Source organism: Motacilla alba, chromosome 1 (genome assembly GCF_015832195.1).
Source record: "Motacilla alba alba isolate MOTALB_02 chromosome 1, Motacilla_alba_V1.0_pri, whole genome shotgun sequence".
Taxonomy (NCBI): domain Eukaryota; kingdom Metazoa; phylum Chordata; class Aves; order Passeriformes; family Motacillidae; genus Motacilla; species Motacilla alba.
This window is the reverse complement of record NC_052016.1, coordinates 28,213,649-28,241,574: the sequence shown is the minus strand read 5'-3', so window position 1 is coordinate 28,241,574 and position 27,926 is coordinate 28,213,649. Positions and strand designations below refer to the sequence as shown.

Below are 27,926 nucleotides of genomic sequence, written 5' to 3'. Positions count from 1 at the left end.
TCATGGCGCAACTATAGATCTGACAGCAGGGATTTGACAGCAGTGGTGGCTGGCAGTCAGCTGGAAAGGAAGATAATAGATTATTTTTACATGGTATAGTTACAGTTGATTTCTGGGGGGGAGGGGTGGGGGGGGTGGCAGGAGTTTAATGAACAAAGGTGTGGGACTGAAAAATCATGAAGACAAAAAAAACAGAATTGTACCCCACACTGCTATTATAGAAACAAAAGGAGAGCATTTTGTTCTCAAAATATTCTACTGAGGGGTTAGATGGATGCAGGGAAATGTAAGTATGTGTGTAATGGAATGTACCTTTTTCTCTTGTGGATCAGGCACAGATAACAAAAGAGACACAGTGCATTTGGAAGCTACTACGATGCCATACTTGAAACCTTCCATATTGTAAGCTATTCCATGTAAATTTAAAACTGCACTCTTGTTCTAGAGCTCATGCAGTTGGTTAGGAACTGAGAGTGTCTGGATACACTTTAGGGGGTAATCAGGATGATGGAAGCATCCACGCACATCTCACAAGAGAACTGCTCTTGCATTGCTCTTCCTTCAATTAAAAATATTTCCTGAGAAACAGGAAAGGCTGAATACCACCAGTTATCTACTTGAACTGAATTTCCAATGAAATTCAGGAGGAAGACAAAGCAGAGTTGAAATTTCATAGTCCTGCTTTTCCTTAACTAAAAAAATGAGCTGCTGTTCACTAAAATGCAAACTGCTGCTCTCCATTCCCATGCACCCCAGCACTCAGATCGTACTTAAAGATGCAATGTGAAGAGAAGTACAATGAAAGGATCAAACACATCATATGCAGCTAGAGCAGCAGGCAAACTTTCACCTCCCTCACAGAACCCACATATTCTCTAAGGTTTCCATGTATTTTGTCCTATGGGCAGAATTCTTTTATTGATAGAGGGAAAAGTTTGTTTATTAGGCACCTCTTAAATTGTGAAACTGTTATAGAAAATGTTAAGAGTAAAGGTAACTTACAGAAGGGTGAGCTAGCTTCTCTCATTCGTACTTCTTGGAAGCAACTCGTAATGCTGCCTTGTAATCCTAACAAATGCAATTTCAACGAGAAAGGTATATCCTTTTGCACTGTCCCATAACCATGTTGCCCCACTGCAGAAAGACTGTCTTTAGTTTGACTTTTAAGCCAGCTGTGAAATTCAGTAACAATGCTGATAGAGATTTCATTCCTACCTTGCATCTTCCATTCAGCGGACCACACCTCATGATCCAAATGAATATGACAGTAGTAAGTATCTGTCACATTTACAATGTCCTTGTCACTTCTCAAAGAATAAAGAACTCCATTCCTAGTTTCCTCCCGATCTGTCTCTTGGATGGATATATTACCCTGTACCCAAGATATAGTCGGTGCTGGATAAGTGAGAAAAGCATAGCACTTCAGTCTCCTTTCTGTGTTTGTCTTTTGGTATTCCAGTGCATAAGAAGAAGGAGCTGTAGATGAAAAATAATTTAAAAAATAAATCTTACTACTTACAAAATGGTTTTTAACTTGAAGTGATTACTCTTTTGAAATACCATTGGGGAGAATAAATATAGCTGAGAACAAAACTTCATCTGTGTTTGATTTCAGAAGAAAGCACAGCTACTTACAAGGCCAAGATTTGTACTGCTCTGAGAAGCCACATTATGTGTACCACGTAATTAGCCCTTAGAAATCAGAGTGCAGTAGGTTATGAAAACAAGTACTGCACTAAAATTTTCCCAATCCATGTTGCAATATTTCACCAGAGGAAAAAAACTGCTGCGTAACACCATCAGGCCCAAAAGGTGCTCTGATGGGTTGGAGGGTTTTGATTCCATGGGAGAAACAACACAAGGAAATCTATTGGTGCCATTCCATTTGCAGTGGTGTGATCCAAGGGTTTTTGGAGCCTTACTGACCTTTAACGTGTAGCTGCACTTCCACTTCTGTTCCATGTTGTGCTGTTCCCACATAGCAGGTATAAGAGCCCTCGTCAGTCATGGTCAGGCTACTAAGTTTCAAGGAGGCATTACCACTAGGGATGTTCTCATGGAAAAGGTGTGTTCTGAATCTGTAATATGGATCTTGTTTTTCCAGTTGATCCTTCTGCTGGTAGTAACTGTGCACATTTCTGTTCTCTTTGCTCCAGTGAATTACTTCATCATGCCCAGGTGGGAAACGACAAGGGAGGATACAATCCTTGGAAAACAGCCCTGTTACTTCTTCCTGTTCTGTAAAACCTAAAGCCCAGAAGTACAAATGAGTAAGTTAGTTTAATCCAGTCTACAAGTATATTTCTGCACCTCTTTATCCCTCTTGCAGGTGTGCCAACGTCTCTTGCATGATTTTTCTGTCACATAAGTCTCTTGGGACAGCAAGGGTGTCCGTCCAGTTTAATCAGGATTATAACACAGAGCTCTGCTCTTTGAACTTCTAATCAGTTTACGTAGGAATCCCAAGTAAGCACCTACATACTCAAATCAGCACCCTGCCACCTTACCACCTGAGCTTCAAATGTGTTTCCACACCTTGAACCACATTTTTTCCACTTTAGACTTTAAAAGCCTTTTGAGCTGCAGCTTCTTACATGTTCAAACATTCACAGTGCCACGCTGCAATGCCCCATGTTACCAACCACCCTCACACAGTACCAAGCAGTTGTACTATCACAGGGAAAAAAGACATGGCTCTGCAACTGATAGGAAGGACAGAACTTCTTGAAACAGCTTTGCCACCACAGACAGGATGAGGAAGCTCTGTTTCAGCCCCTTGAGATAATTAAGGTGTGCATTCCACAAAATGACACAAGTGGTAGCATCTCATCTCTGTCAACATTTAAATTAGGCCTTGCTAGCATACAAGAGCAATTTAAAATTAATCTTTTAAAAAACTGACTGCATTGACTTAGCATCATCACGTTGACTTCTTGGCCAAGGTCAGACAACCTGTTAGGCTGGCAGTAAGTGCCCAGGGGCAGCTGCCTTCTCAGACATTCTGATGCCATCTCCAGCTCATCTGGCAGAACAATCCAAATGACTTTTCCTTAGTCTTTTCAATGCAAAGTCAGCCAATTTGTTGCAAAGCATTTTCAGTCTGAACTGCAAAGCACTGCCTGCTGAGCCAGTGGGGCAAAACATTGGCAGGTAACAGTCTGGGGGCTCAATGGCCACAGCCATCCATGCAGCCACCTGACAAGCAGTCTCAGCTTCAGAAGTGTTTTACATTACCCAAAATTGATTCTTTACCATTAATAAACAGTGTTTGAATTCAGTAACTCTTCTTAATAAAAATTAAAAATAATAGTCTTCTTTATTATTTTTCAGCTGCAACCTACCCCAAAGTGTAGCACAGATGTGAAATAAACAGATCATGGCAGCTGGTATGTTCTGTCCTTTCATTTCCTCATTGGTTCGTAGACTCAGGTCAAACTGGCAAAATAAAAGCAGAGGATAAAACCTGTTTAAATGCATATAAAAGACATGTCCATATATAATTTCGTTTCTACAGCTTGCTAAGGACTATAGGCCTTTGTATCATGTTTTTTGTTTGCAACAGACTTGGTCCAGATCTTTGACATTAAAGTAATTCATTATGTGATCCTATACATAATAGTGGAGGCCCACTCATTACCTTGTAGCCCCTTGCAGATTGATGCTTTATTTTAAATAAAGAGAAAGTGTTTACTATCAGTGTTGTTGCAGGGCTAGGGAATATTAATCTTCCTCATTCCTGAACAGGACACCAAGGAAAACTGGTCAAGTCAAATTTGCAAAAGTATGTAAGATGTCCCTTGTCAAGCCTGATTTTCTTTACTTTTTAAAATATTTTTCTGATTACTGCAACATTTGACTTTCTGGGGTGGGAAATCTGATTGCATTTGCAAATACTGCAGATATATAGAACTTCTCACACTTTTTACACTTTCAAAAACATGTGCATGGAAATCTAGGGTAGGAATGCAAAGGAGGAGGAGACTCATCATATCTTCTGTTTTGTCAGACAGCAATGAACTGGAACCTCTCATGCATAACAGAAAAAGAATAACCTTACTGTAACTATTACCTGAGTGAAGGAAGAATGCAGTCTTATCCTAAAATACAGCATACCCCAGTTGAGAAATTACCTCATGAATCAAGTAACTTGAAAACACTTTAATGGATTTTCCCTAGTCCTTTTTTTTTTCTCCCCAAAAGGCAGCTATAGGTACCATTTCTAACTGGTTTAGCCAGGCTTGCTAGCCAGACCTTTTAGTATTATGAATAATTTTGACTGGTGTCTGAGACTATATTTGTGGTGGAAAAATCTGAAACTTAAATCTTAAAGAACCTTAAAATCTAATCTTAAATCCTAAAGATTTTTGAGTATTTGAGTATTATTTCTTTTGAAAAGGTAGTGTGCTTGTTTTATGTATTCTCACTATTCTTTTATGAGAAAAAAAACAGAACAAAACAAAAAAAAAAAAAGAACAGAGGCACCACAACATTAAATCTGAGGCAGAACTAGATGCAATGGTAAAATAAACGTTTGATATATAATTTTGTTCTATGCCAGCAACAATTACCAGTATCTACCTTCGTTACCCCTTGCACTGACAAGTGGGGCACATCATGGTTTATTGGATTTTTTGCTTATTTACCTATCACTTTCAACTTGATCAACAAAATACATTGTGCTTGATGTTTGAATTTCAGAAACTGCAATCAATGCTGTATTTCCCTTAGTGAGGGATCTGCCATGTTTAATTGGCATGTCACCTTTCACTGGCAGTGATGCTCTGAGAGTAACATGGTTCCAGTGATACCTCTGTGATGCCTTTGGGGCCTGCATGGACAGTGCACACTGCCTCCCACCTTCTAGCTGTGCCCCATAATCCTGCTCCAAAATACAACAGCTACAACTACTTAGCTGAAAATTTTCACGTTCAGCACAAACCATAGCTTTGGATCTTCTCACTAGAGAAAAATGTATGCTGGTCTGTAGAAAAATCTGAGGAGTGTAGGTTCTGGCCAGTCTTTTCAGGAAGTTCTGGGGTCTTACAGGAATAAAGTGTGCGTATGCTGACAATTAGAGTCACACTGCAAAGTACTGAACAAACATGCAACAAACAAACAACATCTGTTTGTAACAGCTGTAAGCAGCACAACCAAGAAGTCATGCCCTAAGGCTTTGTAGTGAAATATCAATATGAAATACTGTATACAGACAGTGCACAAGTAGAATTAAGTTCACTGTAGTCATGTTAGTTACAAATTCTAGTTTTCAGAATTATTTGAGCCTGTGATACAGAATCACCACAGGCTCAACTGGAAAGCAGCTCAGCTAAGGTTACTGAGAGCAAGGCAAGGTACTAAAATGCATCTCCAAAGATATACTGAACAGCTCAAACAATGGTAGGGGGAATGCTGCATTTGCTTTGGCCACTACAGGAAAAGAACACATGCTTTCTCTTTCTTCTGTTAATCAGTGACCAAACTGTAGCCAAATATTTCCCCATTTTTGAGCTCTGCAGTCAAGCTGAAACCTTATGAGAGCACTCCTGCAGCAAACAGCCTTCAGGATTGGTGGCTGCTCAGTGTACTTTGCGACCTCTTTGAGAGCAGGTATGCATATTGAAATATCCTCCTTTCAAAAAAAAAAATTCTTAGTACAAATGAATCTGATTTATTCCTTTTCAATGCAACTTAACAACAACGTATTTCAAGCATACACACACGAGGACTGGGAAATACCAGAAGATTTTAATTTTTATCTACAAGCAAACAAGAAAATCAAACATGTAAAATTCTCAAAAAGACATGTTAATCACATACTGCTAAAATCTCCTGCCACGATGATACCAGCTTTCTAGAATGTCCTCACACTTCAGAGAATTTCCCACAGTAAAACAGAGAGGTCATTCTTGGCCTCCCCACAATGAAACTCTTACAACTTAAATGCTAACTCCATACTTCAGTTGTTGAGAAATATTGTGAACGGAAGAAAATGTCCACAATCTCTCTCCCTGTTGATCTTTGCTTCTCTCCACTTGCACTCTGACCCACCCGCATGGCTCAGGGCTCAAGTAACTAACCTACAAGTTCGTGCTGTCCCTTTAAGGGAAGCAGCTGTTTTTACAGTGAGCTCTACAATTCGACACACGCGAAGATTTTCCCACCTTCGGGCTTAAAATCTTTTTCTCTTAACCATTTCTTTTGCCTGGCAAACCCAAAGTTCCTGCAAGCTGTAACAGAGGAAATGAGTGAGCAGTAAGAGGCTTACAGCAGTCACGATGCCTCTCCTAACGCGCCTGGGGAGGCAGCGACAGCACCAATTCTCTTAGGGGCAGAGGGCAGGAACCTGGCACCGGGAGCGAGGTCAGATCCCTGCGGGCTCAGGAGAAAAAGAACGTAAGATAAAAGTAATCATGACACTCTTCTCAAAAAGCTGGTCACCTGGAACAACAGGTAGGTGCCTAGGGCTGCCTGCAGGGTTGGGCAATTATTTTCTAAGAATATTTTAACTGTGACTTATTCTCCCTGGACAATTCAAGACTTGTCTGTGCCATCTGGTTTCCAGCAGAACAAAACGACTCAAGTATTTTCGGGAAGAGGGCTTACAAAAAACCCCAAACAACATGAAGGAAGAAGTGTCAAGAAGGGGTGTGTCCCCTCAAAGACTTTGGTGGTGCTAGGAGTAGACAGGAGAGGTGCGTCTTGCATTCAACAGAGTCAATTCGGTTGGAAAAGACCTCTGAGATCATCGAGTCCAACCTCTGACTGATGAACTTCTCAACTAGATTATGGCATTAAGTGACACATCCAGCCGTTTCTTGAACACTTTCAGAGACGGTGATGTACCTGGGCAGCACACTGCAATGCTTGAAAACCCTTTCAGTGGGGAAATTCCTTCCAATATCCAATATAAACGTCTCCTGGCACAGCTTGAGGGTATGTTCTCTTATCCTGTTACTAGTTAACTGGGAGAATAGACCGATCCCCACCTGGTTACAACTTCCTTTTAGAAAGTTGTAAAGACTGGTAAGGTCTTTCGGGAGCGGCTCCTCATGGGAACTGCACACCCTTCACGGGCTCCGTCGCCCTTCTCTGGACACGCTCCAGCGCCTCAAAGTCTGTCGGTAGTGAGGTGTCCAGAGCTGGACACAGCACTCGAGGTGCTTCACCAGTGCCAAGCACATTCCCGGGAGACGGAGCTTTCCCACCGGCTGCCTTCCCCTCCCTGCCCCAGGGGACGTCCAGCCGGCACCCGCGGCTAATGCTACAGCTCTTGGCTGCCCAGACTCACTTTTCCGCACCACCGGCTGCAGAGCACCGCACCTCAGCCCGTGAGCTACCGCCGCTGCCCGCTCCGCACCTGTCCGGAGCGAGGCGTTCCGAAGTTTGTCTCTGGGAAGGGAGAAAAGTTTAAAAGCCGAACAACTCCGTCAAGTACCTCAAGAGCTGAAAGGTGGAAACTCCGCTCCGCGCGGGTTGGCTGTGGGGCCTCGCCGGCACCGCCCCGAGCCCGCCCCTGTCGCTGTGGTTACGAGTCAAGATGGCGGAAGAGGGCGCTCCGGGCCGGCGCGGTGAGCGGGAGCGGAGCGAGGAGGCGCCGGCGGAGCGCGGCCCCGGCGCGGCTTTTCACATGTTCGTGCTCATGGAGGACCTGCTGGACAAGCTGAAACTGCTGAACTACGAGGAGGAAGCGCTGCGGCGCCACAACATGCGGCCTCTATCCAGGTGCTTCTGACCCGCTCCTCCTTCTCGGCCTGAGGGCGCTGGCGTGGCCGCGGGCGGGGGCGGTGGAAAGGAATCCCTCCGGGCCGTCAGAGCCTAGCGAGGGGTCTGCATGGCAGGATGCCTGGGAAAACCAGCCGGTAGCAAAGCTTCCCGTGTGAGCTAGAAGCTTTCAGAACGCGAGGCCCCGCGAAAGGCTGAGATGCGATAAGTAAATAGTCCCTTGACCTTCCCTGCTCCCGGCAAGTACTAGGTATCTGCATGCCAGGCTACCTGTGCAAAAAGTAATTATCCTAAATTCTACCTCTTCCGCAGAAAATAGCTCTGCCTAAATTCCAGATTGTTCAAAATAACTCTAAATATCTTGAATTCAGGATATCTATTCATGGCGTGTGTATATTTTTTACCCTTTAACCCTTTACAAAGAGGGTCTTGGACCCATTTTTGGTAAAGCTAGGGTTCCGTATCCAGGACATTTTTGTTTCATATGTAGTGGTTTTTTATGTCTTTCTTTAAAATTATTGTGGAGACAGGAAGCCTGGGAAACAGGGCCAATGTGCTCCCAATATCCACCTCCCCAAATAACTTTTAAAACCATCTGTCACTTTCAGCCAGGCTCCACTGCAGAGTGTCACAGAATTAAGCTTCTTATAAGCAACAGTTTGGTAAGGGAGTCCAAGTTATCTCCTTTTTGGGAAGGAGGCTCAAGTATGAGCACAGTGGCTGTAAATTAGTTCTATCCTGCTGTTGAACCACTGGAATGTTTGGAGCAGGACAGCAGACCTTTGTTACCTTAGTGAGTAGCTATGTTGGTAAAGGGAAGCATTTCCAGAAGTTCCCAGTATCCAGTGTGCATGTAATTTATACTTTGGGGGGTGGTCTGGTTTTATGGACTGAATTCTTGTTAGGACCACATATTTGAATTTGGTGTGATCCAAGTCAGATCCAGTTTTCATTGCTCTCCAAAGCAACCCAAAGCACAGTAGGTAAGGACATGTGAAAGGATCACTTCAAAACGTGCTCCTGATCTGAGCTGAATTTGCAGATGTAGGAATACCATCCTCTTGCATTTCTTGAGGAAAGTGTGAAGGGGAGGTGGTTTGGGGAACTTGGCAGCCAAGTCTGGTGTTGACTAATAACTTACTCAAAGCTGCAAATAAGCAAGCTGGATGTAGAAAACTTGGTCTGCTGTGGTTATGTGTGAAATTAGGCATCCCCATTTTTGGTCAGATGGATTGCTCATTGAGAAAACTAGGTAGAGAAACTGCTCTGTAGCCTGTGCTTACCTATAGTGTTGTAAGAGCTCCAGAAACTCACAATATGTACCGTTTGCCCCTTTTTAAACAGGCACTACTTTGCGCTGCCCACCAATCCCGGTGAGCAGTTCTTCATGTTCTGCACGCTTGCCGCTTGGCTGATCAGCAAAGCGGGACATCCCTTCGAGCAGCCGCAGGAGTACGATGACCCCAATGCAGTGATTTCAAATGTGCTCTCAGAGCTGCGGTCCTTTGTGAGTGTCACTCGGGCTCTCTTCCCAAGTGTGTTGCAGATGCCTGCATTCCATTCAGAAATAACAGCAGTCACACACTGTTCTCCTGCTGGGTCTGGTCCTTAGGACTGGACAGACTTTTTCTAGCTGTAAGTTTGTACTATGTTACTTAGTTAATAGGAAGTTTACATAGGCTGTACCTACTTGCTATTTTTTTTAGCACTACAGAAATGGTCTTATAAATTATTCCAGTTAGTTTTGTTCTGCAGTCTGTAAATTGATTAAACCAGGCTTACTTTTTGTAGTGCTGCTTATGTTGCTCATTTGTAGTAGCATAATTTTCAGAGATTTCATCTGGAAGGTTTACAAAGTTTGTGATCCTGCTCCAGCCAAAGTCAATGACTTAATTTATAGTGTACGGAGTGGTTTAGATTAGTGTTTGTGTTTCTTCTTTTTTTTATTCTTATTTACTTTTATTTATTTTTTTAGGAGTAAAAGGTTGTACAAACTGCCAGGAACTACTGAGATTTTTTTAAATTAAAAAAAAAAGGAAGGAAAAAAGCCAAACTCCAAAGGTCAGGAGTCTATATCAACTGGCAAGAAGTATTATCTTATGGAAGTTTATACTCTGGTGTAGCTGTGAATGATGTTAAGGACACTGTTCTCTAAAGGACTAAACTATTAAACTATATCAAACTACTATGTTTATCCTGGATGACAGTAATAAATTAAAATATTTTATAAGTAAAATCTGAACTAAACAGGACTCTGTTGAAAAGTTGCTAGTTAAGTCTCAATACTTGAGTTTCTCTGTAGCTGTTCTTACCTTGCCTTGTCACTTGTGTGACTTGACCATCCAGATCCCTTGTGGCTTCTGCCTCTTCTGCTACCTGGGAGTATGCTCTTACCATATGCTTAAAGATTTCTACATTGCATCTGTTCCTTGGCTTCGTCTGCTTTTCCTTCTGCTGCCTCAGTGGAGCTGCACAGGAGAAGAATGTAAATTGTCATTAATAAAATCTCATACACAAGGGACACTTTGGTTTTAGTGTACAAAACTTATCTCCCTTTCAGGAAATTCGGGTTGTTAGGCCATTAGTAAACAGCTTGTCTCTTTATTTTAGGGAAGGCCTGTGGATTTCCCTCCCTCAAAATTAAAGGCAGGCTGCGGAGAACAAGTGTGCTATGTTCTTGATTGTTTAGCTGAAGAAGCCTTGAAACACACTGGGTTTAGCTGGAAAAGGTGCAGTACACTTCTAAGCATCCTCCCTTATGCATTGTTTTCCAGCAAACAGATGTAAGTTGTAGTGGTAAGATAAAAGATAGGATTGACTAAAACCATTTTACTTGACGTTTTATGAGATGGAAAATTCAACTTGAAGCAGGATGACCAATTAATTCCTAATGCAATTTCACACAACTGACCTGTTACCTGCAAGGCTGAGTTTGGACCATTATAGACTTAGCTAATTAAGGTTTAACCGATTACTTTTTTTGTTGTTGTTGTTATTTCCCTACACATAACTCCTTGTTAATCTGATATTTGAGTTGAAACATGTAATGTCCTTTTAGGTTCTATCAATCAGTAGTAAATTCCTGGAGTTACGCACAGTATAATCATGTTACATGTAGACTAGAGTAATTTTATTTAATCTAAAGGAAATCTTAGGACAAATTAGATGACAGATAATCTCAAATATATGAAAATGTCTTTAAAAGTGTTCTTTATTTTATTCTTTTCTTCCAATGGGTTTTGAAATGGATATAGCAAAGTAATTTCTACCTTGGAAATATTTTACTGTTACTTCTCTTTAGTACACAAATTCTACTGTAGGCTGCAAACAAGCCTATGGTGACTTGCCCTTGAATTTTAAGAGCTTAGACCAATAGAGAAAAACACCAAAATTTACCTCCTAGATGACTTTGTAGTTGACTGTACTGTACTGCCTTTACTTTTAGATGGTCCAAGATAAACTAGACTTTCAAGGCAGAGTATATATTTATTTAAGTTGTGAAACACTAATCACTGTCTAGGTATGTTCCATATTATCCATTTTTCTCATGAAATGTTTTGTTTGCAGAGGCATTTACAATTTATTGCATTTGAAAGCTCTGCTGTTCTTTGAATTAATTTCAGGCCAGCATACCTAGCAGAAGAGCCAGAAGAAGAAGAAATAACAGAAGATGATGCAGAATTAACACTTAGTAAATTGGAAGAGGATGTTGCAGTAGGTTTATTTGTTTGGTTTTGATTATATTAGTATTGGTCAACTATGAGGAAATTTTTATTCACTGTTCATTTTGTTTGGCTTTCTTTAAGAAGTCTTTTCAATTAGCTGTTCAAGTTTTTTTTTTTCCTGCAGCTCTATTCCTGCATTGTCAGATTCTCTGTAGGCCTTTTTGTTGCTTTTCAGATAAGATTAACTCTTCAAGACAGAGTGTATGTTCTTATGTGCAGTGGAATCTAACTATGCATTAAAAACACAGGGATTCAGAATTGTTTCTTTTCTACTGATAAATCTACTCTTGATGTTAAACTAAAGAGTTAAAATAGGAAAACAGTCAGCTGTCTGCTCTTTTCTGTATCTTGTTGAGGCCTCAGTGGCTTAAATTGGGAAGTGGGGATGAAACAGTTGACTAAAGCACAGTTGAAATGCTTCAAAAAACCTCTGGATTTGTTCCCAGGTATTGTCCTAGGCCATGATTTTCCTAACTAATGTGTTCTTTTAGCCCTTTGGAATGTATGTGTGTTAATAAAACCATTGAGGTGTTATTCCTTTACTAGGTATTACATTACCAGGCAGTTTATACCAAAAGGATACTCACTTTTTAGAGCCCCTAGTAGTTCTACAGGGATTAATGACATGCCAAGGTAATTTTTTCCCCGGTTCATTATTGCTGCCAGTATATTGATATTATCTCTATCCATAATTGAATTTAGCAGTATTTCCAGTAATTAAATGTTAATGATGAGGTTCACTGATTGTTCTTTGGTTTTGATTCTTCTGAATAAAAATGATGAGGCTGACAGAAGAGACAAGCCTAGTTCTGTAAATCAGGGATAGCCTGTATTAGGTGGCCAGCAGTAGTCAGTGAGGTTGGGTGTGCAAGAAAATCTGCACAGTTTGGTTTTTCACTTCTGATAACCAGTCTTCTTGTTCTGGTGGTGTGTTCTTCTAAATGCTGCACAAATATGTATTGTCCATTTAGCAAAAGGTAGTCTTAATTAGTCTTAATTTCTTGCAGGTATTCAGGGGACTCGGGGTCAGATGTGCCAGAAGAAAATAGTGGTCCTTGTTAGTTAAAAACTGGGTAAAGTAGAGGAAAGAGAAATAAGCTCCAAGGTTTTCAGTGAGTCTAAGACCTGTGTTATTGCAGCTTTTGTCATTTGTGTAGAAAGGAGGTGGATGATCAAATTTCACTTTGGTGGAAAAGACAGGAGGGGGACAACGTGTATAGGGGTGAAGTGTCTGGGTGATAAAATGGCAGATGAAATACAGTATAGATAAATGAAGTTTAATGCACAGAAAAAGTATAGTTACTTACGGGTGATGGGCTCTCAGCTGATCATAGTCACAGAAAAAGGGGATTTTGAGACTATATTATAGAGTAGGTGAATAGAGCGTGTGGTCTCATGGGCAAGAAAAAAGCAATTGCCTCAATTTCAGTTGTGTTATTCTGCACACAATGATGCCACTTAAGATGTGGCATCATTCTGTAACTTCAAATACTTAGTGCAAACAACATCTTGAAAACTGTGTTGAGGTCTGGTTGCGGTTTGGCTTTTGTTTTGATGGAGCTTTATTTTTAAGGTAGAGCTTTAAGAAATACATAAAAAAATACAATTACCATACAACTATTGATAATGGGCCATTTGATATCAGAGGCTTTAGGTTTAGGGTTTGGGTTTTGTTGGTTAGTTGGTTTATTTTTGTAATACTGTGGTGCTGTGAAGGAAATGTGGGGTAGCTTTGATCTTCCAGCTTGTCCAAGGTATTATATCTCTTCATAAGCTCCATATCATAAATTCTCCATGTCTTGTTTTGTTCAGAAATATGGAACTTAATACTCCTTGGTTTGTTCTCCTGCAAAATAAAATTATGGAGAAAGATTGTGCAATAGTTACTGAAGTCTTGCTTTGAAACTTGTCTTAAGGAAGAAGAGTCAGACCATGAAGAAAATTATATTGACCTGAATGTTTTAAAGGCACAAACGTACAGATCAGTAAGTTGTTATCCATTAGTCCTCTCATGAGAGATTTTTACATCTGTAGCAGCAATTTGTGTCTGTTGGATTTAAATCTAAAAATCCTTGTATAGTCTTTACTTGAAAAAAATAAAAACCATCTGAAATGAGTCAGATATTATATATTAATATTATTTTGAAAGAACAATGTGCAGCCAGTTTCTAAACTGATATCACTGAAGGGCTGCTGGGAACATTTGCAAGAAAGTTTTTGCAGAGACATCTAGAGAAACATGGTATTGGTTTCATGAATATATTTAATCCCACATACATACACCATTTCTGAGATATATTATAATTTCTTAATATATACATTTAATTGTCTTCAGTTTTAAGTATTATGAGAAGATATACTTTACTTCCAAATCTTTATGAACTCAAAGAAAGCCATTAAAGAAATCTGTTTCATCTGTAGTCTAGATCATTCTGGATATAAATATTTTTCTGATATTAGCACTGCAAACCATTATAGAGATTTCATTGCATAACAATGATATTTTGTGTATAAACTGGGATTTCTACACAGAACATGAATGACACTGCAAAGCAAGAAGAGATTTTGCAGTCCACAACAGATGCAGCAGAGTGGAATCTGGAAGTGGAACGTGTGCTTCCACAGCTGAAAGTCACAGTCAGGACTGACAATAAGGTACGGAAGAATGGATTTGCTTGTGTACACATTGTGATTAAAATGTTATTTCAGTCGATGCTGTTTACTTTCTGTTTGCAGTTGTTGTCTTCTGTCCTGCAAAAACCTGTGAGTAATGGGCTCTCCAGTGCTACTTTGAACCTTTGTCACTTGCTTTGGCCCTAGAAGCAATAATTTTCAGTAAGGTGTTTTTTCAATATTATTTTTTTTCCTGCTGCTTACAAGGCATCTTATTTCTATATAATTATTCAGTGGGGATTTTTTTCCAGTCCTCTGACACTTCCAATGTATTCACACTTCTAAAAAATTTTATCCTCAGTTTAACAACTATTAAAACATCTTCTTGGAGGACAGCTGATGATTTTACCTTTCAACTCTTCCATTTTTTAACCACATGAAAGGCTGATTGTTTGGAATTCCTCTTGGTGAACTTTACATGACATTCAAGTAGATCTGTATCCTGGTCTAGTCACCCTGAACTCTCCTAATGTTTAGTGAAAAGAAGTGATCACTTTTTCAACTGCTTTTGCTCACCATATCCTGGTAACTGTCTTAGGGTAAAATTCATCATGTCTTAGAACTGTGTACTTCTCTCCATAGTCTGTTTCAAGGACTGTAGAATGAGCAGCTTAGAAGTAGGTATCCATCTTTGGCAGGTTCAAACCTAGGGCCTGCTCCTGGCATTGCCATAAGCATTCTTTCCAGGAGCTTGTGTAGCACACATAGATCAGTGCAGTATTGAAATTGTTCATTTGCAGTGACCCAGGTAGTTGGAGTGTTGGAGCAATCTGCAGCACTGATACAGCAATACAATACATATACATGAATACAATGGAAGATAACTACCTTGCCAAAAATAGGAGAAACCTTCAACTGTCTGCTGAGCTGCTTGTTTATCTTACACCATACTGCATTTTTCTGTGTGAAGAATTGCCTGGCTTGAACCACTCTGCTGTGGTCCTCAGCAAGCCCATCTGTTGCAGAAAACATAATGCTTGAGTCTCACAGTGAGGAATTAAAACTTAATAAAGACATAGATGAAAAAATTAAAGCTACTGTAGAATCTGAGGTTTACTAGCTTCCCGCTTAATATGCCATCTCTTTGCCTTAAGGAATATGTCAAAATGAACATAAAAAGAGGATTCTTCTTCTTCTAGCTTCTTACAGAAATAATTAGAGAGAAGTGTTTGGCCTTTTTCCATTGTGCCAGAAAACATATTTTGTTTCCTAAGCTGTGCATGTAAACGTAGTACCAGGAGAGTATTAATGGTTTAATCAATGGCTCTAGAAACTAGAACTTACTGTATAGTCCTGGACAGAGGTGGGGGTGGGTTGTGTGCCTGTTATTTTTATTTAAACTCCAAAGTTTGGCAAATTGTGAGCAACTGTCACCAGAACAACAAGAGATCACGAGTCTCCTGCAAACATGAAACACAACGTAAGCACATTTTCTCTAGTGACTCATTACCTGGTGTGCAGGGCCAATTCACAGCACCTTTTCTCAGCCCCCACCCCGGAGTCCATGTATGTTTCCTATGATATTGAAGCGGGAAATAATTTTCCCCCTTCTAATTGTATCCTGTTACCATAACCAAGTTTTGGTATTTCTGCCTCTTTTTCTTCCCATTCTTCTCCTGGTAATGACTGAAATAGAAAGGAAAGTACAGGTAGTCCAGAATTGGTAGGTGTTGGGCATCAAAAGCAGTCATTTTGTCTAAGAATAAGCTGAACTAGTGCAGCTACAATCAATATTTTTAGTATTTGTGCCCAGAGTGGTTTCTAGCAGAAACAGTTCCATGAAGATCAGACTCTAAAAAGCATAGCTACTATGGTGTTGGTAAAGATGTCAGTGTTTGTTTATGGATCTGAGTGTCACATGTGACATTTAGGAGATTTATAAATTGTGTCACATTGAGCCAGTGCCCCTGGCTATGAACATGACACTGGCAGGATGATACATGGCAATAGTGTAAAAGAGAACTGACCCTGCTTCGCATATGCACTGTTGTTTAGTAACCAGGGAAGGATAAAAATTGTACTTACCTGTGTTTTAATTTGTGATGCCTTTTTTAGGATTGGAGGATTCATGTAGATCAAATGCATCAGAATAAGGATGGAATTGATTCTTCTTTGAAAGAAACTAAGGTATGTCTTGTATGTACAGAATATTTTACTAATCTGTCAGCATTTTTATTTTCTATTTGATATGCATTAAGGACTAAATTGACCTTTTTTTCCTTCATTTTATTTGTGCTATTGCTGTAAAATTAAACAGGGAAAGATATGACAAAGATCATTAAGGACAGTGCTGGTGGCAAAATACCTTCTGGGAAAGAGTTGTATGTGTGAGGATTAACAGGGCTATCAGGGTCCAGTAATGAATGCATTACCTACCGTAAGTGCATTTCCTGACTACAAAGGACAAAATAGAATAATACAATCTGAAGGTGCTGTTAAAACCCCCCAAATACTCTCAAATACTGTTGCTAGAGTAACTTACTGACATTGACATTTGTATTTAACTGAGATGGGGAGAGTGATGAAGTAGTAAAGACTGAAATATGTGTTTTGGAAGTTGGCTAACCAGAACACATTAGGAATAATTTTTTGTTGGCTAAACACAGTATTTCTGTACTATTTTTCTCTCTGTCTGTAGGCTTCCAAAGCCTTTCTTAACTACAGCATCATTTTGATACGCTTTGCATACTGTCTGTATACTGTCAACCCACAGAATGTGATTTTCTAGGGTTACCTTGACAAACTCCATAATGAAATCAGCAGAACACTGGAAAAGATCAATAGCAGGGAAAAGTACATCAACAATCAGTTGGAGCACTTGGTTCAAGAATACCGTTCAGCACAAGCCTTGCTGAGTGAGGTATTGCTTATCTTCTGTTGTTGCCTTGTCCTGTATTAACTTGCTGTTAAGTGAGGCAAAGATGACATGGAGTGAGCTATCTATGAATTCTGCTGTTGGATATAAAGCAGGGGAAATATTGATTGGCTGTCAAATTATATTCTTCCTAAGCTAAACCAGCAATTTTTATTCAACTGTTCTGCAGGGGAAAATAGATGGTTTTGCCTGAGTATTATGTATAGCAGCTTGAGCAGCTAGTAAATTGCTAGTTCTGCTTTCCCTGTGAAGTTCACACATCTGTCAGGAGTGGAATAACTACAGTCTCAGTCCAACATTCATCCCGTAGATTGGGTGCTGCTGCTCACATGCACAAAGCACTCTGATTACTTCTTTGCTTCATTTAGTTTTTATGCCAATAGAGTGCTGTCTGAGAAGCTTTTTGATCCCCTATTTAGGAGGCGGTATAGTCTGCCTTTTGGCAAGCCCTCCTGGTTGTGGCCATGCTGACAGTAATGCTAACAGAATTTGACTTCTGCACCTTCTGTTTGCCTTGTTGTTAAAGTATCTTCAAGATAGTAATTTACTGTTGATGAAGTTTTATTCTGGATTTCAGTATTCAATCCTTTCTGCATTATGGCAGATTTTCTTAATGTTTATTTCCTCATGTAAATTATTAGAAAGCATAGTTCCTATCAAGTGTGTATTTGGACTATTTACTGCTTTACATTTTTGAATGATAGTCATTGCAGGGGCTGTTGTTTCAAGACTGTGCTCCTTTGTAAACCTCACTGGGGCTTTGTGGGAGAGTTTCTGGAATTGAAACATAGGAGAGCAAGTACTGAAGTTTTCTCTGAACTATCTGCATACATCTCTTCAACTCTGTCATTACAACCAAGACATGTTTTTTTCCAGGCTAAAGAGAAGTACCAAGAGGGAAGTGGAGGAGTAACTGAAAGGATTAGAGTGCTTTCTGAGGTAAAACACATCTTACTTTAAAACAGTCTTCAGAGAGTTAGCATTTAGTGGTTGCAGTTTAATGAAACCAGTTCTCTCTGATTTGTTCTCATGTTAATTTTTTGTTTGGGGGAGGTGATCTAGTCCAGTCCCTAAATTTTAAATCCAGGCTGCCATTGATTTTTAACTCATGAAATGTGAGCTCAGTTTGTAAATGAAGGTATATGTTCTGTATTTTATAGCCTGTGTCCTAGAATTATGGGGGATTAATAAATCATGCCCATACATTCTTTGGAAGAAGGAAAGCTTAACTCTTTTTAGTTAAAATTAACAGTTTGAAATTTTTATCTTCCAGGCATTTGAAAACAATATTTGACTAAGTAGTAATTTTTTTCCTTACATCAAATTATCTTATTACCTAAATCTGGTTTTCTGTTGTGGATTTTCTTTTTTCCTTTATATTGGTGCTCTGACAAATTTAAATAAATATCTGTCTCCTAACTGCCTCACCATGTTGAGTGTTTCATGGCATTTCATTTAGAATTACAGTCTAATTTCCAAATACTTCAACTCTTTATCCAATTCACAAATTTTTTAAATGGCTCAGTTTGGGTTTTAGAAACCAGCTTTACTTATTAGACAATGAAGCCTCAGGAATAGTTGCATAAAATAGGTCATACAATAAGAATGTGTTAGAAATTGTACAACAAATTTGCGATGTTTCAGAACAGATAGAACAGTTGAGTTGGAAGGGACCTACATTGACAGCAAGTGCAGCTGCAGTAGGTAATACAGCAGTTTAATGTGAGTTTTCTAGCAAAGATTTCTGAGTGTATAAATTCTGCAGAATTAGATCTGCTTTCTATTTCACTCTCAAGGAAGTAAGTTTGAGAAAGTATTTTGTGATGACTTCAGATATACAGCATGTGCTTTGGGAGCTGATTGACTGATAAGTAATGGTGAATATGTTATTCCTGGCATCCTTCAAACTACATAGGTGCAGTGGCACATGTCTGAGGTAAACCAGACACATTGGATGTTAGTACTGATCTGTTTTCGGGCATGCAATCAAGACCTCAGCCCACCTGGCAACACCATTACCACTGCATGCATGCAGTAGCAGTGCAGCAATTATTCCTTTTTGTTGCTGAAAAGGCTTATTGAAGCCTTAGTGAAGGGCTATTTTCACATTATCGACAAGAATTCTGAATTATTACCTTGGCTATACTTTAGAATCATATATTTGCTTTTTTTCATTGTCTGCAAAGACAAACTAGTTGCTAGACAGTGCTGAAATGCACTTTTGTTCTTCAAATGCCTGTACCTGTGCCAGTGCCATTAGGCTGGACTGCTGCACCTTCTTATGCTGCAGTGCTGTTTCTCAGGTTTCCAGTGTAACATGCCAAAGTCCTGATGCTTCCAGAAGGGCAGTGGACATGGTTATTTGATTATTCTTGATCTGTAGGGATACTGCTTCCTTTGTTCATCCATCCAGCGTCGCACTGACACACTTATTTTTTATTGGGAATGCACAGATTTTCAGTATCACCATGGTGTTTGGTCAAACTGTTACCCTTTTTCTGTAATTTTTCACAACATTAATTTAATTAAATTAAAAATTTCTGAATGTTTGAAAAATCGTTCCTCTTTATGTAACAAGTAAGATGGATTAGTTAATTTTTTTAAAAAAGCAGTTATTCAGCAGAGACTTTTTAAAATTTGATAGTCATCTGGTTTAATTAAGAAAAAAATCTCTTAAGATTACAGAAGCATTAGAGAAAGTAAAACAGGAAACAGAAGAGAAAGGAAGCAGTATGACTGATGGTGGTAAGTACATTTTTGCTTCAGACAACACATCCTTTTTCTTGGTGAGAGTTTCATGATATGTACTTCCTTAAAATAAGAATAAGAGCAATTGCAAGGAGTGAGATGATGCAGCAGCATCATATTAATGGGAAGGGAGGGGCTAGAAACAAAATGTAAGGCACAAAAACATTTTAATAGCTCTTCACAGGTAAGATTTTCACACCCTGCTGAAAGTATCTTCAGTTCTCTACCAAACCTCAAGTCAGCTATGGGGGATAAGGCTTTCAGCTGTACAAAACACATCATTGAAAAACCAGTCTTAATGTTGATGCACATTTTTATGAAGCTCTTAGATGTCAAGAAGACAGCAAAATTGTCATTGCCTATTTCTGTCTTTAAAGTGTTTTTCATATTAAAAATGATGTATCAGTGCAATCATGTCTTTAGAGTAGAACACCCTTTTGTTCATTCAGCTCTTCCATTTTAAGGAGTAAATTACAACAAACAATGCTTTTGTGTTACGTGGCTGACAGAGTTGTACTGTTTTATCTTTTTTTGGACAGCTCCTCTAGTGAAAATTAAACAGGCCTTAACAAAATTGAGGCAAGAAACCATTCAGATGGACATACAGATTGGTGTGATGGAACACACATTGCTGCAGTCAAAGCTGAAAGAGAAATCCAGTATGACTAGAGATATGCATGCAACAGTGATTCCAGAATCCATAGTAGGTGCCTATTAAAATTGGTTGGAGCTGACTTGGTTTGCCCAAAATGTAGTTTTCTACATTTGCTTTTTTCTGAGTTCGGAGGTTTTGTTTATGTTGCGGTAGTAGAATGTTCTTTTTTCCTGTTCCTTTTGATGCTTGTTAAAAGATGCACTTTTTTAAGAAGTAACGTGCACACTTTAGACTCAAGAGGGAGCCATGTTTAGTTTTGTGCTGTGAAGATTTACTGCATATCTCTTCCAAATATATTAATAAAGTCTTGATAGTGAGATGTGTCTATTTCTTTGTAGAATGTTATGTAGTGTGAAAGTCTATAGAATGATGCTGACAGCCTGTAATCTTGATACTCTGCAGTGCTGAAAGGAGCTGCTTGCAAAGGACTTGAAAGGAAGGTCAAATGTCTGTCATTGCCACTTACATACATATAGAGAAAGTATTTAATTAATTAAGTATTTAATTATTTCAATGATACTGAAATAATACAGTATTACCCTTTCTAATCGGCTAGGTTAAAACTGGTATCAGCTGCAAGACTCCTCTAACATTAGCATTAATATCAAAATCTGTATAAGACCAAAGAAGGTGAAAAGTATTGTTTGGAAATTACTCTTGGCTTTCTAATTTTTTTCCATGTGCCATCACCCTTTCAGAATCATGTTATATTAGCATTGGGTCAAATTGTGCTTTCATTTGTAGTATTTAGAAGAGCTCTGTGGACCAGATTTGGATTATTCTTGTTTTCTGTTCTTGTGTCAGAACACCCACTTTTGATTTCTGTGAAGGAAAAATGTTGCCAAATCTAGTTGAGTAATATAGAACAAGAAGAAAAATGTAGGAGGAAGGGGTTGGGAATGTAATGGCAACAGGGAGCTTGCTTTGTCTTAGTAAATGTGTAGGTAGAGAGTGATTCTAGATGTTAGTGGTAATGAAGGAGTATGGAGAAAAGAAATAACCTTATTAATGTACTAGTACATCCTTTTGGTTCTGGTTGTTCATGAGCCATAAACGATATTAGTACAATTCCAGTGACATTAAAATCCACCGAACTTCTGCAGGCTATTCCATTCATCTGACAAATAATTTCTCTCACTTAAATGTGAGCAGTATCTTGCAGAATCGGTGGACTAGTTCTGTGTCTAAAAGTCAAGATATATGACACAGTCAGTACTATGAGCCAGTATAAGTTTGTTGTGCTTCAATATTTCATTTGCCAAAAAAGAAAAAGCCCTAAACTGACTGGATTTTAATAAGTGAAAAGATATCTGTAAATGTCGACTATTACAATTTACCTGTGCAAACCACTGCTGAAAATCTCTATGAATCACACTGGAAATTGGTTTCCAGCTCCTTTTGCTGCCTACCTATATCCTCCCACATTCAGCTGAAATTAGAAAAGTTATTATTCATGTTCCCTTTGTTAGGTGCTGTTGCTACTGCATATTTACTTTAACAGTGGCTTTACTTCAACTTAAGATTAAGCAACTCCCTTTTGCATTGCCTCCAGTGCAGCTCACTGACGCTTTTGGATTGCAATGTTGTGTTGTATAAATGTTGTTTATGTAAACGCTTTCCTCAAAAAAACTCCTCCTTCATGCTAATACAACAAACATGATTAATCAAAAACCTTTCCATATGAACTAAGCCTCTTATTCTAGCAGAAATGAATCTGTTAAGACAAGCATGACAAAAAACCCTCTAATGTGACAAAAATCTTTGGAAGAAAAGCCTCCTTTGTGCCAAATTAATTCTAAAATAGTGTGCTAATTATCTGGAATTGGTCTACATTATTTTTAATGGTACTGTCTGAAATTGCTGTCATTTAAGTAGAACACTTCTATTGTTGTCACTGGTATCAGTGATACATGACCTTTAATTGTCATCTGGCAAACAGTGGCATTTGCCCCTTGAGATAGTAAAAGCACTTGACCCTGCTTTGAAAGCAGCCTTACTGATCCGCAAGTGGCCACACCATCTTCCTTAAAAGCAGAGGAGAGCTGCTTGTCACAAGCTGCTTGTGAGGCCTGTCACAAGCAGCCTGAAAGGCCCTTCTAAAGAAGCAAAGATCTGTGTAATTAGTCCACAGCTGAATCAGTGCAGGAAGTGGAAGCCACATTAAAATTAAATCACCTGGTTCACATTACGTCCTGCACTACTCATTATCTAATGCAGTGTCAGAATGGAATAAAACAAAGATATCCCTAAGTTAGTAGGATGCACACAAAGCTGTTCTATAAAAAGAGTCTATCTTCATCTGGAGAGGATTTAGGAAAGGACTGTTTGCAAGAGTTAACTTTTGTCCTCTTCCAAGGTCTCTTAAAATTTTCAGTTCTCTGGAACATCAGTATGGAGGCATTTTCAGATTTTACCTAGAAGCCAAGTAGAAGGTGGTTGTAGACAGACCCAGAAATCGTGCAGGGAGAGAAAGAAGGAGCTTCATTTGTTCACTTTGGTTAGAGAGGTCATGGGTTTTGTCCTTGACATGAGGACTGCAGTAGTTCAATTTTGTATGTGGCCCTGGTATGGGCTGACCACTTGGGGTTTGGAACCATGTTGTGGAGGAGGGCTCATCAGTAGCCAGCTCACTCTCTTGCATGTACTCCTTAAAGTTCCAGGAAAGGAACTCTTGCAGCAAATTACTTTTTAGAGTTTCTTCAGCTCTGAGATACCTCTGAACCACATAACATGACCCAATGTCTTATTTCCCTTTCTTTTCTCTAGGCTAGGATGTAAGTGCCCTGCTGGGAACTAGAAATAGTCTTAGTGCTAGGTACTCTATTAGAGGTGCTGTTTATAGGCCATTTAGGATACCTCAGAGTGATTATATGCATTATCTTTTTACTTTAATAAATATAATACCTCACTCCCCATTCTCTTCTAATGTCAGCAGATAGCATGAATTGCTGTGCTGATAAAAAGTGCAAAGGGCTATTTTTTTACCTTGTAATCCATTTTTCTCACAGAGAACCTTCTGTAGAGTTGGGGACTTAACACTGAAATCACATGAGTTTAAAAGTGGCTTTCAAGCATATGCTGAGAAATCATTGTTTCAGCACTGAGTCAGGTTAATTGTTTGAACTTGCATTGCTAAATGCTGTGCAGGAAGCTGGATGAGCTCACGTGAGTTTGAGAAACCACTGTCATAAACAACTCCCAGATCTGGTCAAAATATTCTCACTCCTGTCTGCTGATGGCATTAAAGGCCTTCCCTCTTTGCCCACCCAAAGGGGGAACTTCAGGGAAATTTTTTTCTTGAAAGGGAAAACCTTTATGTCCACCTACTATTAAACTTTGCCACTTCTTTTGAGTACAGCTCTACTCTTCACTGTGGCATACAAAAAAATGATTAGTATTGCCAATTGTAAGTTACAGTAAGAGCAAGTAAGTCATCTATGCATGACCTATAAAAAAACCTAGGCATAAATGAAGAGCTGTGTGTGAACATTTCCAGCTTCTGTGCTCTTTGAATTTTGCATCCAAATTTTGCATCCTGGGCTTCTCTCCAAGTCTGACAAATGTTAATTAGAAAAAGAAGGAGTTGGTTGATGCTGTGCTGCCACACTGGCCGCGTGCCCATGTGGGGATGTCAATGCTGCAGTGTACCCTCACAAGGCAGCTGCATGTGCATGCGCACAGGCCTGTGCGCACGCTGGCCTCTCCCGGGGCTGGCACCAGCAGCAGAACAACATGCCTGTGAAAACCCTGGCCTACTTCTTAGAGCCTCATTGCTTTCCCTTTGCTTGTGGGTGGATTCATGTTTTAGGAAATGGTTGGATGATACCTGGCAAAGGCATGAAAAAAAGCTCAGGAAAAGTTAATCAGTACCCATGAGATTAAAGTAAACAGAGGATATGAGCACTGGCTTTTCTGCATGAATATTGCTCATACGTAGGGACTTTCCACAGAAGGCTTGGAGATAGCAAATGTTATTTTCATCTGCCATTTCCTCCTTTTGATGTATTTTTTTATTGAGCAAATGCCATTAGCAGGGCTTTCTCATGTACAGGCTAATACTTAGCTATTGCTCCAGGGCTTGGTGTTGCTGGATATGTCTGTCTTTCAGCCTCCTAGTAACAGCCCTACCATTTCACAATTATTCCCACGCAAGACTGGAATGAACAGGGTTGAGAGTAAGTAATGATTTGAATAATGCTAGTCTTTCACTAACTGCCTAGTTTTACTCTGTTCTTTTTTATTCCTGGTCTTAGTAGTAAGGATTGGCTGTATTTCAGTACTCCATCCCAGAAGTAGCTGAGATACATGCATCCTGTTGTAAAAATCAACAGAGGTGAATATTTTAAGGTCAGAAGAACAGAATAATTATTTCTAATAATATTTGTCTGGATAATGCACTAATTGCAATTGTTAATTCAAAAATATTTTTCTGTTTCTGTGGTTTTCAAAGGATGACAATGACACCTTCAAATGACACCTTAGTGTTATTCAATAATAACACAAAGAATTAAACTGTGAAGTGTAGCCATCCCCTAGACAAAAAGTTTCCCATCCCTTCCCATCCCTTCCCCCTAAAACTAGGGCAGAAGTTTCTTCTTGTATCTTGGTAGGGGGGCTCTTCTAAGGTTTTAGAGAGTTCTCCCTATCCTTCTTCAGCATGGCTTGTCCATGAGGATTTTGCCTCCTTTTATAGAATCCATATGGGAAAGAATACAAGCCAGTAGTCAGACCAAAAGGGACAGGCTGTTTGTGAAATTTTCCTGGAAACTAGTGCCAAAAAATGGTGCAGAAGGTTTCAAAAGGTCTGACAGCATCTGTTGAACATCATTTCCTTTGTTACAGGAGGTGCTCAAGTTCCTGGTATGATGGCAGGAAGGATTTCTGCTGAGTTTATCAAATGCTGTCTAACAACAGGAAAAACAATGAAAACTGATCTTAAAAGTATCGCTCGTTAATTTTGTAGTAAGTTGTCCAGCAGCCATTTTACCACAGCCTTCTGTAGAGTGCCTGTAAACTCAAGTAAAACATTTTTGAAGATTTTCATCATCTTCAGCTATATAATATTGACAACAAAGAGTAAAAACTACTGTTCTGAAAAGACTTTTCCTGGGACAGACAATTATACTCTAGGTATGGCAAGGTGTGGCAGGTTTGGAGGGTTTTTTCTATAAGAAGTCCAGTCTGCTGACTTTTGTTTGAATAAGGACATACCTGTTAATATGTTTGGGTTTGTGAGAACTCTTATCAAAAAAAGGAATTTCAGGTAACTGTGTTAGAGAAAATAAACAACTGAAAACCAGTTCAGTTTCCTCTCAGTTGTGAACAGGATTGATAAATAGGTAACAAATTCATGTGGATAGAATGGAAGAGCTTCCTTTAAAAAGCTCTTCCATACTATCTTGGCTTAAATATACAAAACATGCCTTCGCTTAGTTTTATTCCATTTGTTGCTACTAGTTAATCCTCATCTCTGAAGTGCACAGTGTAGTCCTCTCTGATGACGTTTCCCTCCAAATAATTGGAAGTTTGACAACATGACTGGAACATAACGGATGTGGTCAGTCCATCTGAGCATCTGCTAAGCTGGGTGGAGCTGACTTGGTGTGTCTCTGTAGAGTGCCACCTGTGAGCAGCCACCACTGACACTGATTCAGTGTGGGTGTCAGGAGATGAGAAGCAGGAAGCTGGTCCCACTTCCTGTCAGAGAAATGGCAGCCTCTAGGGTGCTTGTCTCCTGTAGGAGACTGCAGAAGGCTGGACAGACTGAATTTGCTAGTACGGCTACATATAGAGGGAAGGTGAACACCATGGTGCTTGTCACCCTTCTGCTAAAAGCCGCTAATCAAAACTCAGTGTCCCACTGATTGCTCTAATCAGGGGGAGGAGGAAGTGGTGAAGAAGCCAAGTAGTAACTTTTGTGCCTAGAATGACTCAAACAAACAGCAGAAAATAAAACACAGAACCTGCTCACAAATACAAGTATTCTTCTTATATTGATCTCTTAACTAGTTTTTGGGGTCAGGCTAAACATTCTGAGTAAGGATGGGCTTTCCTACCTCACCTGTGTTTTTTCAGATGTTCACCACCTCTCTCTTTTATATATGCAATAACCTTTATGCCTGAAGCCTCAGAATTTAGGCTGGATCATTTCTCTCTGTCTGGTGGACAGACATTTTTGTGTTGTACCTTTTAAAACCATCTAAGTCTGGAAAAAAGCTTCCTTTTTATCTGCACCACAAAGAGTTGTACTAATACCCAGAGTTTCAAAGCAGTTTAACTTGACCTTTACCAGCATAAGGTTTGGCTAGGAGGAGCAACGCTTTCATTTGTGAGAAAAAGTTGTTCTGTTCAGTGGTGGAAGAAAAAAAGAAATGGAAAAAATATGACCAGACAATGTATCTTCTAGAAAGCTATAATATTTCCTGCAGCACCCAGATTTTTGTGCTTTGCCAACATACTATGTCTCTAAACACCTGAATTTGCTGTTCCTAATTTTAGCAGAGTGGCCCCAACATAAAGCTTGAAGAATATAGCAATGAGTAAGACCCATGGCATATAGCAAGATCTTTCAGTGCTCAACAACAACTAAGTCAGCATTTGAGATGAAGCATGTAATTTATTTTTTAGAGACTCAGAATACAAAATACCAGTTTATCAGTGTGAGGGACTTTCTGACAAGCAGCAGATAAGGTTTTACTGTGAGGAAGAAAATGCAATAACAGTAGAGAGTTATTAAGTCTTTTTATGACAATCCATTTATGACAATCCATCCTATATTTCATCCCAGAAAATGCTCATAGCTCCTTTTCACTGCATCTTAAGTGTGCTAGCTCTATTATACAGATCCCAATCTTTAAACCATGCTTTGGCAAATGTATCCTTTGTGGCACTTGTGTGATCAATTATGCTTTACTTAGTGTTGTGATTGTTTACAACACACCACAGTTTTCCACTGCATGTGAAGACACATTTATTATAGACAATGGTACCAGTGCTGATCTGTTCTTATTGGCCATTTCAAAACAAAAGCCAGACAAAAAGGCTTCTGTTTTCAGTGGCTGGTCAGGTTAGTACTGAAAGTCTCTTCTTGGTGCTTTTCACCCTATGTTGGAATACAGCTGTCAGTGCTCAGGGGCCCCTTTCACTGAGGGCTACCTCCCTAGAAGAGCTGCTGTGGATTCAGGCTAATTCTAGCACTGACCTGCCTTTCACAAGCTGTTCAGGCAAATCTTCACACTGAGTCATTAGAGCTCTACAAATGGTATAACAGTTAAAACATCCAAGAGTGATAAAATGAGTCATATTTTTCAAGTGACAATTGCTATTTTGAGTGACTGTTTTGCATTAGACTTACCAGGCCCTGCAGGAAACAGCAGCGTTTAAGCTTTCCTGCTGCTCGGGGTTCCTAGCACATGACCAGCCAGGGCAGTTATATCACTGAGCCACACCTTGCTCTTACCCAGAAATCATTTTCCCAGGCATACATATCACTTTATCAGAAGGAAGTGACTCTGGACTTCTACAAAAA

General features: G+C 39.5%; 2 protein-coding genes and 1 long non-coding RNA gene across 8 annotated transcripts in view; 1 reads left to right on the top strand and 2 right to left on the bottom strand.

Annotated features, from left to right (window-relative positions):
• The window catches only part of HHLA2 (HERV-H LTR-associating 2), a 12,920-nt gene extending 5,414 nt beyond the window's left edge, over positions 1-7,506 (bottom strand). For 2 of the 5 annotated variants that reach the window (XM_038159400.1, XM_038159434.1), the window contains exons 1-5: positions 7,436-7,506; positions 6,266-6,369; positions 3,342-3,435; positions 1,927-2,247; positions 1,216-1,476 (exon numbers count right to left, since the gene is read on the bottom strand). In XM_038159400.1, the coding sequence (XP_038015328.1) occupies positions 1,216-1,476; positions 1,927-2,247; positions 3,342-3,405 (646 nt within the window). In that variant the 5' untranslated portion in view covers positions 3,406-3,435; positions 6,266-6,369; positions 7,436-7,506. The other 3 variants (XM_038159424.1, XM_038159408.1, XM_038159415.1) reach the window with 3 other exon arrangements.
• Positions 7,507-21,664, top strand: IFT57 (intraflagellar transport 57). Of its 2 annotated transcripts, none has more exons than XM_038159382.1 (11): positions 7,507-7,722; positions 9,067-9,229; positions 10,333-10,505; positions 11,346-11,436; positions 13,364-13,432; positions 13,980-14,102; positions 16,176-16,247; positions 16,849-16,980; positions 17,872-17,934; positions 19,674-19,740; positions 20,283-21,664. In XM_038159382.1, the coding sequence occupies exons 1-11, from the start codon at positions 7,538-7,540 to the stop codon at positions 20,459-20,461; spliced, it is 1,317 nt and encodes a 438-aa protein (XP_038015310.1). In that variant the 5' UTR covers positions 7,507-7,537; the 3' UTR covers positions 20,462-21,664. The 2 variants fall into 2 exon arrangements, with proteins under 2 accessions (XP_038015310.1, XP_038015317.1); XM_038159389.1 differs by having other exon boundaries at positions 7,510-7,722; positions 10,333-10,451; positions 20,283-20,461.
• Positions 9,228-27,926, bottom strand: LOC119710457. Its single transcript, XR_005259556.1, has 3 exons — positions 27,753-27,926; positions 15,405-15,746; positions 9,228-13,293 (listed from the first exon to the last, which is right to left on the bottom strand). It is a non-coding gene; the product is annotated as an uncharacterized LOC119710457 (long non-coding RNA).